This window comes from Trichomycterus rosablanca, chromosome 14, assembly GCF_030014385.1.
Source record: "Trichomycterus rosablanca isolate fTriRos1 chromosome 14, fTriRos1.hap1, whole genome shotgun sequence".
Taxonomy (NCBI): domain Eukaryota; kingdom Metazoa; phylum Chordata; class Actinopteri; order Siluriformes; family Trichomycteridae; genus Trichomycterus; species Trichomycterus rosablanca.
In genome coordinates, this window is record NC_086001.1 from 9924907 (window position 1) to 9942205 (window position 17299).

General features: G+C 37.5%; 1 protein-coding gene across 4 annotated transcripts in view; it reads right to left on the reverse strand.

Annotated features, from left to right (window-relative positions):
- apold1b (apolipoprotein L domain containing 1b) overlaps positions 1-17299 on the reverse strand; it is a 76073-nt gene that overhangs the window by 19991 nt on the left and 38783 nt on the right. For 2 of the 4 annotated variants that reach the window (XM_063008164.1, XM_063008161.1), the window contains exons 6-16: positions 14677-14754; positions 13007-13081; positions 12853-12892; positions 11873-11924; positions 9806-10220; positions 6305-9261; positions 5979-6124; positions 3848-4203; positions 2541-2873; positions 2345-2436; positions 325-2227 (exon numbers count right to left, since the gene is read on the reverse strand). In XM_063008164.1, the coding sequence (XP_062864234.1) occupies positions 8770-9261; positions 9806-10220; positions 11873-11924; positions 12853-12892; positions 13007-13081; positions 14677-14754 (1152 nt within the window). In that variant the 3' untranslated portion in view covers positions 325-2227; positions 2345-2436; positions 2541-2873; ... (1 more) ...; positions 5979-6124; positions 6305-8769. Of the gene's footprint in view, positions 1-324; positions 2228-2344; positions 2437-2540; positions 2874-3847; positions 4204-5978; positions 6125-6304; positions 9262-9805; positions 10221-11872; positions 11925-12852; positions 12893-13006; positions 13082-14676; positions 14755-17299 lie in introns of those variants that run through there. The other 2 variants (XM_063008162.1, XM_063008163.1) reach the window with 2 other exon arrangements.

Below are 17299 nucleotides of genomic sequence, written 5' to 3' on the forward strand. Positions count from 1 at the left end.
ATCTGAATGGACAGTTAGGCCAAGAGAGATGCTTACTTATGACATACTGGGATCACCTCACCAGCAGTGGAATGCGAGGGTTAACTTATTGCTGCAAAGCCACTCACTCCCAAGTCTTAACAGTACTTTTATCATTCCATACTTTACCCATCCACACTTGTATTACTGTAACAGCTACAGTCAAGCATATTGACAAGTCACAAACATGAATAATGATAGCTAAATTTCAGGATACATTCGTAACATTAGTAAATAATAATAATAATAATAAAGACAGGTAAAAGGTCACAATGTAACAATTAATTATAAAAAGTAGACACCTGGTAGTAGACAATAATTTTTTATTGTGTCGTATAAAAAATTTCAGTGTTTTTTTTTTTTTAAGCTTTACTGTTAGTTACCCAAAGCAGTCACTAGATGGCACATAGCACTCAGGAGGATTGTAAAACCCAGGAGGCAATCGCTGCAGTTTAAAGTTATTATGCAAAGAAAAACAGCCAACTCTTGTCTTTACATTATGATATCATTGATATAATTTACTGCAGTAACACTTCATTTCCAGTGGCGGCTCCTGCCAAATCTCTCCGTTCAATGGGTAAATTAAAGCTTAAATATTTAACATCTTAAGTCATCTGTCAGTTTGCCCTCACAAATAACTTTGAACATGGAGAGAGAGACCAGCTTTACCATTAATCATAAAATTAATTAAAGCCTTCACACTAACAATTTAATTCAGTCTTCATCAGGTAGCATTTTATTTTAGGTGCAGCAGATCCAGAATAAAGATTGGCATCGGGGCTGATGTGCAATGAATAAAGAAGTACAATTAAACAATTGGGGAGATACAATAAGTGCAATTACAATTCACAATTTAAAAATTACATTACTTACTTGTAATTTACTTGTAACTTATATATTTTGTAGATACTTGCTTGATTTTTAAATTTGGTCTTGGGTGGCCCTAATTCTTTAGATTCTAATGTATCCTGATTACAAGATGGAGTTGCTCCGAACTGAGGTAATAGTAGTCATCGCGACACCAGGTTACGTGTGACGCAAGCACGTAAGTGTGAGCCCTCCCGGAACCCATTCAGAATGTATTGCAGTGCCTACAACCTTAACATGAGAGTCTATGAGAGCAATCCAGGGCAATTTTCAGTCTGACTGAAATCACCCCAAAAGGGGCGGTACTGTACGGAACACAACTCGACGCTGATTGGACTACGATATTCCGAGGCAAGACAGACTCCAGAACAGTGTGATAGAAAAATTTCTTCCCATTCACCCTTTGGTGTTCATTTCATAGAAAATACAGCGTGTAAACTGGTAGTGATAAAGAATCTGACTAACTACTGATTACAAACCCCATTTTAGAAAAAAAAGTAAGGACATTGTGTAAAATGCAGTAAAAATGCAGAATTTGTCATTAGTAAGATTTGCAATTTTTGTACTGATCAACTAGAAATATTTAGAAATTGATGCCTGCAATACACTCTGGGACTAGTGTCTAGTGTCCTCAGTTCCCAAACCATTAATGAGTCTCATTTATAGGAAAGTTGTTTGTTTGTTTATTAGGATTTTAACATCATGTTTTACACTTTGGTTACATTTATGACAGGAACGGTAGCTACTCACCACACAAGGCTCATCAGTTCACAAGTTTAATGCCAAACTCAGTCATGGACAATTTTGTATCTCCAATTCACCTGACTGCATTGGACTGTCTTTGGACTGTGGGAGGAAACCGGAGCACCCGGAAGAAAACCCACACAGACACGGGGAGAACATGCAAACTCCACACAAAAAGGACCTGGACCGGCCCACCTGGGGATCGAACCCAGGACCTTCTTGCTGTGAGGCGACATATAGGAAAGGTGATATAACACAGGGATAAACACGCTTCTGTGCCAGCGTTCTGAAGTGTATTGCAGGCATCAATTTCTAAATGTTTTTATATTTACAGAATACAATAAAGTTGCTCAGTGTAAACATATGAAATCCCCTCTTTCCACTTGTGTTGTGTATTTAGGAGAATTAACAAATCACATTAAACAATCTAACACACTCCATTCAAAAGAAGTAACTAATACAAACTGTAAATGAGCTAACTTAAAAGTCAAATGCGTATTTTCTATTCTATCTTCTTGTGAAACACCAATCCACCTGGTTGCTCCCTCCATTTCACCTTGATATCTTGCAGCCCAAGATCAATCAGCTTCTGCTTAATCTGCAGAAAAGAATTTCCCTTTAATTAGTATAATGTAATAATACAAGATTAAATTACAAGTTACAGGTTTAAAAATGCTGACTATATGATTGTCACATAAAGAAAGATGAGACCCACCTTCTCCAAAATAGCCTCCTTTATCACATCATTATTCACATCTTCACTAGACTGAACCTTCAGCTTTATGAATTGTTGTTGTCCTGTGATTACTGAATGGAGAAATAAACATGCATGTAAACACATGGACACTAAACAAATTTTGATTTAAAATGAATACATGAAAAGTAGCAGTAAAAATACAGGTGTAACTTACTTCTGTAACAAAAGAAAGACTTAATATCTGAGCATGTATAATCAGATGCTTGTCCATTAAGTACAGAAGCACAGCTTTGTGTCTGGGTATAATTATCAGGTTGCCCAGGCATCCAGTTAACATTGGAGAAGTTTGTCTTATCTGACCACCTCCAGGAATCTCTGAATAGGCCAATCCAAGTATCTCCACTGATTTTTCCCCGGACAACTGAGTCTTCTGTTGCGTCTCTCACACTGGCTAGATCGGTGTGAAATGTTCTGCAGTATTTCTGAGCACCAAACCATGTCATAGAGGTAGAGATGTAAATGTATCTAGCAGAACCAGTGAATCTGTCTGTAAGAGTTAAAAAAACAACACCACATATTAACACTAATCTTATATAAATTAACTGTATTCTTTTCTTAAAAAAAATAACGGTTAATTGTAGGTTCCAGATATTATAAAAGTTTATAAGCAATAAATGCAAAAAATCTGCTGAAACAATCAACTTATTCTTCATATTAATTAATTTTTCCCGAAAAGTGGTCAGTGGCAAACACTAAAGCAAGCAAAGAAGCCTCCTTAGACGTGTATGCAGTCAAACTGCCCTCTTTTCTTTGTGCAGTAATTCATTTCAACATATAGCTCTATATGCACAGTAGTACTTGACGTTACTGCCAGAAAATGTCACAGATGGTAACGTCTGACATAGAGGGAGTTTAGTGCCCTGCTAGGTTGTGGCACTGCCAAGTGCCAGCACAGCACCAGTCATGGGAGAGAGACCCTATCCGGCTTAATCCCGCCCATATCTGAACAACAGGCCAATCATTGTTCATGTGGCCGCTCATCCTTAGCCGGCAGGCAGAGCTTAGATTTGATACGATGTATTCGAGATCCCAGCTCTGGTTCCAGCATGTGTTTTTACCGCTGCGCCACCTGAGCGGCTCAGTCCAGGTGATTCCTCTGTCTGTGTGGGTTTTCTTCCGGGAGCTCTGGATTCTTCCCACAGTCCAAAGAAACTAAAAAACTTCCTTAAGTGTGTGCTCCCTGTGATCGACTAGCAACCTGTCCAGGGCATATCATACTTTTCACCCAATTAATTAGACCCCCCGCGACCCTAACCAGGATAAAGCGGTGGTAAAACAGACAATAAATTAGGTCACAGAAACGGAACAGAAATCATTGAAATCTCAAGACATTTTTTGTTTGTTTTTACAATTGTACGTATGCCTTTGAGTATAACTATAACACTAAAGGGTTCTATAGTTTATAGTTATTTCTAAGGCCATCTTTATCAATAATAAAAATAGAATTGTAAGGTTTCTTACCATTAAAGCAGACAAATGGAAATGAAACAGTACACTCATAATCCATCCAACATGCTGTATTTGTGATACTGCAGTTTTCCCAGCCTCCCCAGTTGTTAGGCTCCCCTGTACACCAAAATGCCACAGGTCCAAGTGTTTCATTTCCTATGGACCAGCGCCAGCTGTATTTGTTATTATAATACAGGCAAAAGATTGGGTCTGTGCTACATTTTGAAGTTTGATCATTTCATCACTGGTTTCGATGGTAGCCAGGTCTGAGTGTGTGGCTCGGCAATAAGTCTGTGCATCACTCCATGTTTTCCCCGGCAGGATCAGATAGTACTTGCGAGGGACAGCCAGGACCAGTGGAACAACAACTGTGAATTACATGTTTTTTACTGCATTAGAAATGTGGTGGGAGCTTTTTGCTTATTATACTATTTTTATTTCAACAAGGAAAGTTGGTACATTTTGTAAAACAAAACAATTTTTCTGAAAACAAACATTTATGACGTGTTAATTCTCTGGAACGTTCAATAAACTGACAAAAGTACACAAAATGACTTGAAACGACATGAAAATGGCCAACTTGATTGTGTTTTTAAAAATATAGAATTTGACGTCTGCAACACACTCAAAAAAGTGTTTGTTTTTTTTACCGCTTTGTGATCAAATGTATTACACAATCGTAAATTAATTTAAATAAAGAACAGTACTTTATACACGTTTGCAAATAACTTTCTAAAAAAACTCACTGTCCACTGTCTGTGGAAATATCCATTCTTGTTTTGTGATAAATGTAAAGGACTATCCAGACTGTTACTGGCAAAAAATTCAAAAGGCAACATATGTCCTGGTATATGGTAGGGCTGGCTCAATACCACTTTTTTTTTGTCTGATACCGATACTGCAACTTGAGTATCCAATCCAATACCGTCATTTCTCTTATCAAACAACTAAGCAGTAATAATACACGTCTCAATGCGCCATGGTTAAACTAGCTACCTAAATAACAACGCTCAGACTGTGAAACAAATATTCTAAAGGAATAAATACAGAACCTACAACATCACACTTATGCAAAACTGCTGTTTTTATTTTAACTTTTATACACAGAACATTTAGCAGCATTTTTGGTTTCACTTACTTTCGAGCAATCAAACGCGATTGACCAATTAGAATTGACGCAGAGTTGAGATTTTCCGTTTCAAGTTCTGTCATGTTTTTAGATGATTAAAAGCCAAAGTGAGCTTATTAAAAACCCTGCTGGATTTTTAAGAGGACATCTGTGGTTATTTCATAACACTTATGGATTAATCGTTGAGGATGTGAGAGATCTCCGAAATAGGTTTTCTTTATCTCAGGTGAGCAAATTATCATTTATAAAGCAATTTTTATTGTGTGTAAACAGTGTTTTTAGTTGTGGCAGTAGTAGATGATTTATTAAATGCTAAAGGTTTAAATAGATCAGTGTGTATTTATTTCTGAATGGATGTTGCGGATGAGTTGTAGATCAGTGGCACATGTTAATGATGTCATCAAGTTCTGTTGGAATGTATCTTCGTGTGTTATTTGCTTTACACACAAACAATGGCCTTATTTACATTAAGTGTTATTTACATTAAGTATTATTTACATTATGTGTTATTTACATTAATCAACAGTATCGGATCGGATTACACTTTTTTCCTTCTGATATTCGATCCATTGATTTGGGCCAATATCGGATCGATACAGAGTATCAGATCAGTTCCAGCCCTAGTATATGCGTGCGTCAACGCCCTCAGCATAAGTTTGAATGTACCATTGACACAGAAGCGCATTTGCTACAATATGGTTAAGTAGACTGTGCATGTCAGCTAAAGTCTCGTATCAAGCAAAAATGCAACAATCCCACTTGTAAAACTGCAAGAATTAGTTTCTTAGTTCCCAAACTATTAAAAAGTGTATATAATAGGAACAGTGATGTAACACATTGGTAAATAAGACTATGTCCCAACTTTTTTGAGTATGTGGTATTCAACTGTCAGTTAAATATAGGTTAAAAAAATGACCAAATCAGATTCATGATTGTAATGCATTTTACAAAATGTCCTTTTGTTTTCCAAAAACATTCTTATACAATATTATACCATTAAATGTTTTCTCTTACCTGTAAAAAACAGGAGTGCAAACAGATGCTTCATCGTCATTGATAAAATGCTCGAAACACACTCAGAAGTAGAAGAATTAAAGTGGATCTCTCAGCAGTGATTTCTGATGCGTTTTCTCATGTAATACACATGAATGTATTTACAGCTGAAAAGAAAACACACGTTTCAGTATGGAAAATAGCTAAGTAATAATTATTGTTAATTTAATATTCATATTAATAAGAAATGCTGACATTTGGAATTATTTTAGCAAGTTATAGTAAGTATTTTTTTAACAAGTGCTAGAAAATTGCTAAACTATTGGAAAAAATATTGTGAAAGATACCTGAAAAAAGTTAGATCCCGCTGTAAATCCAGAGCTTTTCCCTGTATTTGGCAATACAGCTGGTTGTTAACATCTTTCAGAACTTATGCAAAATGCCAATCCTTATTTTACTACTACACGTGCAATGCAAGACTAGTCAAATTAGTCAAAACACTCACATGGAAGAGTTTACAAAAAATGTTGGACTCTGTTTAGGAAAGTTCTGCTTATTTAGTGAATAAACATATGTAGAGTCAGGCATTTGTTGTTCAAGGCCTGGATTGCAACTGACATCGTAATTCATCCAAAAAGTGTTCAATAAGCTTAGTGATCTGTGCATGCTGCTGGAACAGGGAAAAAAAGTCTTCCCCAAACTGTCCCCACAAAGTTAATTTAATTTTCATCAACTGCTACATCCTGGAAAACACTGGGCACAAAGCAGGAATACCCTGGGACAGGACACCAATCCATTGCAGTGCTTTGACCATCCCCTCCTCTCGAGCGTAGCCAAACATGTGGACGCCAGCCGGTCTATAGTATCACAGGGTTGTAGACCCTGCATTGTGTCCAATGATAGACCCAGAATAGGTTAAAGTGATTGTATAACATGAAAATGAATGGAAATTTTTATACACCTTTAACAATGGGTGGGACAAACATCTATAGTAACGTAATAATAGGAATGTGTGTATTCTTTTGGCCATATAATGCACACTTGAATTGTTTGCCTTGCAGTTCAAAGCATAAGGTCAATCATGAAATGAACCACTGAGGACCATACAGTGGCAGCTCTTTACAGTGCTTTAACCTGCAAGGTAAATAATGGATAGATTGGTAGTCAGGAGCTGAAATTGTACAATAGCAGAAATACATTTACAGCTGTTTTTATTGTTACAGTAACTAAAAAAAAAACAATGTCAGAAATCACACATAGTTTTGTTTACCTTACCCATCTTGTTTATAGTATTCTGCTTAAAATTTTATTATTTTAACAGCCAGGCAAATAAAACAATGAATATTTCTATATTTACAACACATTTACATTATAATACACTGGTCCATTACAATCTTCTAGTGCTTCAATAAATTCATTGCCGTTTTAATCCCATAATGCGCATTTTAGCAACTTGAAATTAATGTGTGAAAGCTATAAATAGCGTAGACCGTCACCCCCTGGATCAGTGGTTAATAAAGTACTACTGTGCTACTAGTATGATTTGAGCTCCAAACTGCCTTGCAAAATTTGCTGCACTCACTTAAATAAAATAATAGTAATTCAGTATAGTATAATGTAGTATTTTAAAAGTAAGTAATCTTTTATCTGTAATTCATATTGCACTCATATTTTTATTTCAAATTTTAATAACAGTATTGTGTGTATTGTGCTTAATATAAAGGTACACAAACATCCTATTTTACTACCTGCACCATTTCTACAGTATAACAAACATATTTCCAAGACGTACTACTTTTGAAATGAAAAAAGATTGCTTTGTACAAATGTACCATTTACCTCAATTTTAGGAATTAAAGGAATCAAAGGTTTAAAATAAATAAATAAAATTGGACTTATATGTTGATCCTACTCTAACATCCTACTCCAATCATCCACACCCTTCTCTTTAGCCCACTGCATCTTTTCTACTGGTTAGATGTTAGTGCTGGTTTTAGTTTGGCTCTATCAGATACAAATCCCATTTCCATCAGACAATTTTTTACAGTTCTGTCATGAACGCTGACTCCTGTTTCTATGTATTTGTTTTTGATTTCTGTTAATGTGCATTTTCTATTTCAATGATGTATTGCTTTAAGTCTTTCTTGTTCTACCTGTATTCTTAAATAATAACCTTTAATAACCTTCCATTTGTTTACACTTCCACCAGTTTAAGACATAACTTGCCAGGGAGCAACCAACATCTTTTGCTACTTATGTGACAGATTGTTGGATCCAAAAATGTATTGTTAATTAAAATGATTTGATTTGTTTAAGTATGTTTTACAAAGCCACAAAATTTTCAGCTATTAAATTTTTTCCCATGATGCCATCCTAGCACCTTTCAATAAAAGCCCCCAATTTTAAATTATAAATAACCTTACCTTAAACTATATACCACTGCTTTATCCTAAGGTCGCGGTGGGTCCGATTAACTGGGCAATTGACACCTCTTCGGGTCGGCAGTCCATTACAGGGCACACAGACACACACACTCATACACCGGGACTTTAGTATCTCTACTTAACTTGACTATCTTTGTTACTGTCTTTAGACTGTAGGTCGAATCCGGAAGCACCCAGAGAAACCCATGCAGACACAGTGAAAACATCAAGACTCCACACTGAAAGGACCTAGATCGCTCCACCTGGGAATCAAACCCAAAACCTTCATGCTGTGGCGGCAAAATATTTCTTAGCTTGGCATTCTTTGATACTTAAAGTATCTGAAGTGCTTATCACTTGTTTCTTGTCACCTTTTACCTCAACTGTGTTCAGTTGTCTTCCTCAGTCTGTACTTTGTATTCATCTTCTTTATTCTCATCTTCCTCAGCATCACTATTTTCACTCTCCTCTTCCTCCTCCACATTGTCCATGATATCCTCTAGTTGTTCTTTTATCTTCTTCAGCTCAATGAGGCCATCCTGCAGCTCCTTGCACACCTCTCTAATCTTGGCCGCAAACTGAGTCTTAGCCCCTTTGTGCAGTTCTACAGAGTCTTTGGCCAAGAAAAAAACATCAAGGGCTAGAAAGAGGCCAGCCATAATTCCGCTGGCAACGCTGAGGACCTGGGCGGCTTTGGCAGCTCCACCGGCAGCACCGAGGACTTGCACGGTGCTCGCCAGGCTCTCTGCGTTTATCAGAAGCGCCTTGCCGGCACTTCCGCCCTCCTTCACCACATGCTTCACATTCTTGTTCATGGCGCGCCTGGAGATGCTATCCATGTACTGCTCGAAGTTCCATTCCTCTAAGGTTTCCATACCAGCCTAAAAAAAGGAGACAAAAGACATTTAGTTTTCGACTGTTTTTTATTGGTTTTTATTTCCCCCCCATTCAGGATTTAATATAAGACTTGCATTAACAGCAAAATATTCACCTCTTGCTAACTCAAGGACCCACACATCCTTAAAAATTTCCAGGAGAGTGAAAGTCATTATTGCATTACTTTGTGGCGATAATGACTTTCACTCTCCTGAATAAGGCTTTCCACAAGGTTTCGCAATGCATCTTTAGGAATATGTGTTTAAAAGAGCCATTTATCCCAAATCTGTTCACTGAGGTTCCTCTACACCCTGACCACCACGTCCCAATAGACATAATAGGCACAGTTATGCTGCAACAGGAAAAAGCGTTTCTCAAACTGTTGCCACAAAGTTGGAAGTTTACGATACCTTTAATATAATTAATTTTTGTAAATGGTTAGCATGGTTGAAACACTTAAACCATTAAAACAATTAAAACGAGTGTCCATGAATATTTGGCCATATAGTGTATTTTGTCTTGAGTGGTAGACATGTCATCATGCCTTACCTGCAAAAACTGAAGACATTCTTTAATGTCCTTGATCTCCTCCTGGTAGCCGAGGATGATCTGCTCCACTTTGGTCCGGTCTGTCCTTGAATGCATCGTGTCTGTGATGTTGGCGGATGCCGAGGTCAGTCCTCCCGCTGTTGCCACACCGATGCCAACTGCTGTTACAATGAGCGACGTCCCAAATGTGAAGGGTGCCAATGCCAGTCCTGTGATAGTGGTGATGCTGCCGGCTACGCTAGCCACTCCTCCACCAATGCTAGCGGTAACTGTTTTCTTATGGAAACTGTCAGCTGCCTCAGCTACCAATAGGAGCTCGTTTACTCGCTGATGCAACAACGTCTCGCGCTGGTTAAATAAATGAACAAAGAGACGGGCAGCCATGAAGACACGATCGGCGGCTTCTTCTATAGCTCTGATTGAGAAAGACATTTTTTTTAACTCAAAAAGGTTATAAATAAGAATTAAAATCGCATAAAAATTAACTGAATATTTAGAAAAAGTTTGTGAACCCTTTGTAATGACTGAAACTCTGCATTTGTTGCTGATGCAGACTACTACGTTTTGTGTATTTGTTAAGGATAGAGTGAGTACCACATAGCAGTGTTACAGCCTTGTCTTTGGTCACTGTTGGCGAGAACTTCAGTTTTATGCTTATCCCAATACCATAAACATATACAAAAAGACTGGCTACTTTAATTTGCCTGTATGTATAAATGATAAATGAGAAAGTGCATTCCAGCATTTCTGAGTGTTATCAGACCCACTGTGACCTAGATTAGCATGAAGCTAGAAGCCAGAAAATTAGATTTCCCTTTGAGTGGCAAACTCTGAGGGCGTTTTTAATAAAAGATGTCTGTTTTAGATCTGCGAGTTCATCATTTCAGAATAAAGAAATGTTATGCCAGAGGGGTGTTGCAGCAGTCTAACATGCTACCCCATCAATGTGGAAAGTTCGAGTTCTTAAGCTCATCTCTCAGTGGCGCAACCAGCCTGGTCGGGTGGCAAAAAGACAATTGGTGGTGTCTGAGAAAAGGAGGGTTGAATGGGGGTTTGTTCCTATTGCATTCTAAAAATGAAATCCCTGCTGTTGGTTGAGGCGACCCAAGTGGTAGAGTATGCACATGCGACACTGCTGGCTGGAATACACTGCACACATGTTGGAGGGGGCATGCTGGTTTTAGGAATTGTAATAGGGAATTGGGAATGACCAGATTTAGAAAGAATTGCAAAATAAAAATGCAATAAAACAAAATTCAGTTTTGGTAATGTAGCTGCTTTCCTGGGACGTTGGCGTTTACACCAAGAGTGCAACGGGAATCCTAGTGGTACAGTAAACAAACTGAATCTAAGGCTGCGTCCAAAATCGCATACTCAACTGTACATACTAGATTCGAGGAAGTATTTACTGCTTGGCCGGTAAAGCAGTAAGCTCGCAACCTCGTACGTACTACGTCCACCATCTTACCAACGTCACACGATGAACAATTTTAAAATCGGACAAAATGAATTCTGTCGTTCTCCACAAAGCTACTCATAACGTTAATCAGGGTTGTACTTGATCATAACATTCTTAATGTTTGTCTTACTCTGCTTTCCGCCACCTTTCTTCTTCGCTATGAGCGCCTTTGCAGCTCCAGTTGAATTATGGAATGCGGACCGCAAGTGTGCATCGTTTGCATTGGGCCGCAGGTCATCCAGGTACTTTTCGGGTACTGTTTAATGTATACTACGTATTCGGCCTTACTTTAAAACATGGTGGAGGTAGCATTATGCTTCCGGGCTTTTCAGTCACTGGAACCCCCAATTTTATAGGATATTATGGTACCGGCCCTTACTTAAAGCTTAATAAAAGTTATATGATCTAATGACAAACCAAAGCTTGTCAAGACAGTTAAACAACAAAATAACTGTTGGCATGAAAAGCACAATTGTTTGTCTGATTGCTTTATAAACAATGTGCTCCACTGTCAGACTTGTACTAAGACTAGTACACTTCCAGTTATAAATGCAGAAATTCACAAACATCTTCCAGCAACTGTAAGATTTCGAAGTATAACATCTTACTGTTCTGCATCGTCTCCCTCAAAGTTTGTCGACTCATTCCATTCACTCCAACCTAAGGAGAGAAAAAGGCCAAAACTGTTCACTTACAGGCAACATACATTCTCATACATCTCTATTTATATACAGTGGGTTTAATTTGAATAGATATAATTGTAATATTTACTTATTAATCTACACTTTATTACCCATAATTATTATCACTATAATAATAATCAGAAATTAAAAACTGAAATCTCTTATTCACAAAAAGTATTCCAACCTTGCCAATGACAGATGTGAACAGGTGCAATCTGTCTGCTTCAGTTATCTTTGAGATGCGTTTAGAACTCATTTGGAGCCCGAACTTTTGATTGATTCAATATAATTTGGAATGGCACTCAGCTGGGTCTATAAGGGCACAAATTTTACACCGCATTGTCAGGATGGGGATATGCAACAACATCTAAGGTTTTGAGCAGGCCGCCCAGCCAAAGTGGGCATCTGGGCAAGAAGGACTTTGTTTACACCTCCAAATAATTGAATTTAGTTGTTTTAATTAACCAAATAGTTGTAAGGTGTATAAAATACATTCCATAAAATAAAATTATTGTTTCCAGCTGTGTGGCAACAATTTGGGGAAAGCCCCTTTTTTGTTCCAGCATGACTGTTCCCCATTGCACAAGGCAAAGTTTAAAAGAAGGAACAAGGCCTTTTTTATCCAACATCAGCACTGATCTTACAAATGCTCCTTTTTGGGCACAAAAGTGGGCAGATTTCCAGACACACTCCAAAATCTTGAAAGCTCCAAAAGCTTTCCCAGATAACCAACTCCATATTAATGCTAATAGTTTGAAACCAGATGTCCAAAAAGCCTACAGTTGAGTGTCTACATATTTTTGGCTGTATAGTGTATATGTGTGTTTCTGTTCTGTTTGTGTGTGGGTTGGTTGGATGGAGGTATATATAGGTAGATTAATAAAATGTATTAAGCCATACACTACCTTTCACTGTTCCCCACCAATTCAATAAATCTTCATCATCCTGCAAATTATATACAATGAACACTCATGATTTTGACCACACACTTATTACTTAATAATTGCAATTTGTTTCACATTAAATAGCAGAAGTGGTGTTATGATTTTTTCTACGCACATCATTAGTCTCTGGAGGACTGCCCTCACTAGGTACTGACGTTTCCAGCCCAGTGGGACTTTCAACAGAGTCCTGCTGTAAAGAGATTTTTACACACTAATCACATCAGAATTGTGATCCATTGTTAGGATAAAAACTTTACAAGTTCTTTTTTTCTAAAAGAAGACTAGCTTGTGAGAGCAAATGAAATAAGTCAAAGACTTGATTCCATCATTACGAAGTAAATACTTTAAGGGCGTTCGTTAGCATAGCTATTATTTCACCAAATGTTCATCTGAGTCGCAGATGTCAGTGGCTGTGACTAAAGGCAATGTAAAAGAAATAAACTACAACCAAAGTTGCCTTTATAAACAGAGATGCAAAGAAAATTATAAATTAGCACAGTATTTACTCTGAAACATTGGGTGTTGACACATGATCATATAAAACAGTACTTACACTGTAAATACAATTATTAGGTAGTGAGTATTTTGACCATATCATCATTTTTATGCATATTTTCCAACTCCAATCTGTATAAACTTGAATGCTTATTGGATTTAAGCATATCAGGTGATGTGTATTTGTGTAATGAGGGAGGATGTGGCCTAAGAAGAGCAACACCCTATATCAAGGTGTGCATAATTATTAGGCAGCTTCTTTTCCTCAGGCGAAATGGGCCAAAAAAAGATTTAACTGACTCTGAAAAGTCAAAAATTGTAAAAAGTCTTTCAGATGGATGCAGCACTCTTGAGATTGCTAAGATATTGGGGTGTGATCACAGAACCATCAAACTTTTGTTGCAAATAGTCAACAGGGTCGCAAGAAACGTGTTGAGGAAAAAAAGACGCAAATTAACTGCCAAAGATTTGAGAAGAATCAAACGTGAAGCTACCAGGAACCCATTATCCTCCAGTGCTGTCATATTCCAGAACTGCAACCGGAGTGCCCAGAAGTACAAGGTGTTTATTGCTCAGAGACATGGCCAAGGAAAGGAAGGCTGAAACCTGACCACCACTGAACTAGACACATGAGTTGAAATGTCAAGACTGGGTCAAGAAATATCTGAAGACAGATTTTTCAAAGGTTTTATGGACTGATGAGATGAGAGCGACTCTTGACAGACCAGATGGATGGGCCCGTGGCTGCACAGAACTCCACTTCGACTCAGATGCCAGCAAGGTGGAGGCGGGTACTGCTATGGGCTGGTATTGGATGATGGACTCAAAATCAACCCCCAAACCTACTGCCAGTTTGTAGAAGGTACAGTGGTACAGGAAAAGTCTGCATCTTTCAAGAAGACCATGATTTTTATGCAGGACAATGCTCCATCAAATGGATCAAAGTACTCCACCTGTGGGCCCTTTTTAAATGGGAGATTTACAGTGAAGGAAAACAGGTTTAAGGTTAATTAACATTTTGGATTGACTGAGAGCACTGTAGTTGTTTTAAAATAAAATGAATCCTCAAAAATACAACTTACCTAATAATTGTGAACAGTGTAATAGTGGTTTTTAGACTTTTTGAATTTTACTGTTATAATTAAACATTTAATTTCCATCTACTTGAATTTGACATTCATTTATTTATATATTTTTGTTCTGCATATTACATATAAAAGGTGTTAAAACCTTTGTCATTCAAACGATGGTCAAGATTTGTTATAATTTGCATTAATAACCTGATTCTACCTTAAAATGATCCCATTCAAAGCCAAGCATCTTGGGTGAACTGGACTCACTAAGTGGAGTGGATGGCAACATTTCTTCCTAAAAAAAAAGAAGAAAAAAGTCAGTGACAAACTTGGACCCTGATTCACAAAGTGCATGCAAATCACTTGCATTTAAAAGGCATGCAAATGTGCATGTTTAGTCTAATAGAATGTGCAGGTTATCTGTGAGAAATAATTTGAAATAGATAGTACATGTAAAAAAGGTGACAAAAACAATATGCACATGGGATGTATGTTCTAACCATCAAAAATAATAAAAATTGAGAGATTTAGGTGTGTATTTAAGTGTGTATTTAAGAGCCTTTCTCATTTTTTCTTTCTCATTTTGTCTTTTGTATTACACAAATGAAAACAAATGATTCATTTATTTACTGTTTTCCCACCTCTTTATCCTGGTCACATATGAAACACACTCTTCTGAACAATTATATTAGCTTCAGTTACCCTGACTGCATGTCTTTGGACACCAAGAGAAAAACCATGCAGACAATATGGACAAACATGGAGAATATGCAAACTCCACAAAGAGTTTGTCCTGACCACATTGCTGGGCAATCAAACCCAGGCCCCTACCTGCTGTGCTACCTACTGCAAATAGTACTGAATGCTATTCTGTGGTCATAGAAAGCAGGATGGTTGTGTTTTATTACACCTATGTTGGTCACTGACATTATTATTTTTTATTATTTTATTATTATTATTATCTTAAAAAGTCTATTCTTAATGTCAATGTCCGCTCACATCGAAACAATTATGTCCATAGTGCATAGCACTTAATATACACATGCTTAAAATTGGCATTCTCTAAATGATTTATTAAACATTTACTAAGGCAGCAATGCAGAATAGATGTGATGTGAGAATGATTTACTTTGCTCATTTGAATGATGCAGTCGTTTGTATACACACACTTACGCCTAGTTCACACTACACAATTGCCCTAATTTTCGCACCGACTGGTCAGCGCTAGATTTGCCGGCTCGGGAACAACTCAGCATTTGTTCGGCGATCGAAGCTCGGCTTTCAATCGCTATGTGTGAACTACACAACAACTCGATCTGAGCGGCTCGCTGAGTGCTCGGCGACCGAAGAGAGATTTCTAGCTTGTCAAATATCTGGATCTGAGTTGCTCGACTGGCAATGAGTGCTATGTTGAACAGCCAATGAGAACGCAAGATACGGTGTGAGGGGAAACGCAGGGGAGGTGTTGTAAAAAGGTGGGATGGCATTATATAGTTTACATCAGAATACACAAAAGTTTTACAGTATTTCTGACCTTATCGTTCTCTACAAACACAACACAAATGCTGCATTGAAATTTTTTTTTATTAACTTCAAACTCACTATAGAACAATCTAATCAAAATCCACTCAGATTCATTTATTTTTTCTCCTTGATTTTACGCTGCATTTTTGGACGTGGTATCATTAAATCTTTCGTCACTTCTCGCGTTTGTTTTCGTGACAAAACTCGCCTGTGATTCCAGTTGGTGATAGATGGTGTAGTGTAAAACCCCCTATCGCCGATCAGTCGTGTAGTGTGAAATACACACCGACTGAAAAGACTCCAGAGTGCAAGAGATCCAGTTGTGTAGTGTGAACCGTACAACAACCTGATGACTTGGAAAGTTGTGTAGTGTGAACTTGGCATTACCTTAGTTGATGTAGTTAAAATTGTAGCTTTCGAATATGGTTCCTTTAATAACAAATATTAATATTATAATTATTATTAATTAGCATGATTATTTAATATTAACCTAGCTTTAGCTCAGTTTTAGCATGAAATGCACTAAAAGCCACAACAACTGACTTAATCAAAAGAAGTCTATTTTTAAAGACACTAATTAGAGGGCAAGTCAGTACTGTCGCTGCTCTCCCTGTGAGTAAAGAAGGTTAAAAAGAGCCCTTAGTAACAGCACCAGAAAAATCTCTAAGACTAGGTAAATGGCAGCTGTTCTAGTCTAGTGGTTAAAGTACTGGTCCAATAATCAGAAGGTCACTGGTTCAAGTCTCGCCACTGCCAGGTTGCCACTGTTGGGCCCTTGAGCAAGGCCCTTAACCCTCAATTGCTTAGATTGTATACTGTACACAGTACCGTAAGTCGCTTTGGATAAAGCATCTGCTAAATGCCAGAAATGTAAATGTAAAAGCATTGCTTATGTGTCTAGAATAAAAAGACACTAGAAAAAAGTGTCACTGCACAACAAAAGCTCATTTTAGCTGCAAAGCATCCTGATTTAGAGCTGCATTTTTTGCCTCAAAGCCTCAGGGTAGCAATTTGTCACTAAAAGTGGCCTTAAACACATTAATGAATCAACAAAATTAAGAAGAAATTACAAAGTCAAGAGTCCAGATCTTAATCCCATGTGGATGTCCTAAAATGACTATACAGTGTATCACAAAAGTGAGTACACCCCTCACATTTCTGCAAATATTTTATTATATCTTTTCATGGGACAACACTATAGAAATAAAACTTGGATATAACTTAGAGTAGTCAGTGTACAACTTGTATAGCAGTGTAGATTTACTGTCTTCTGAAAATAACTCAACACACAGCCATTCATGTCTAAATGGCTGGCA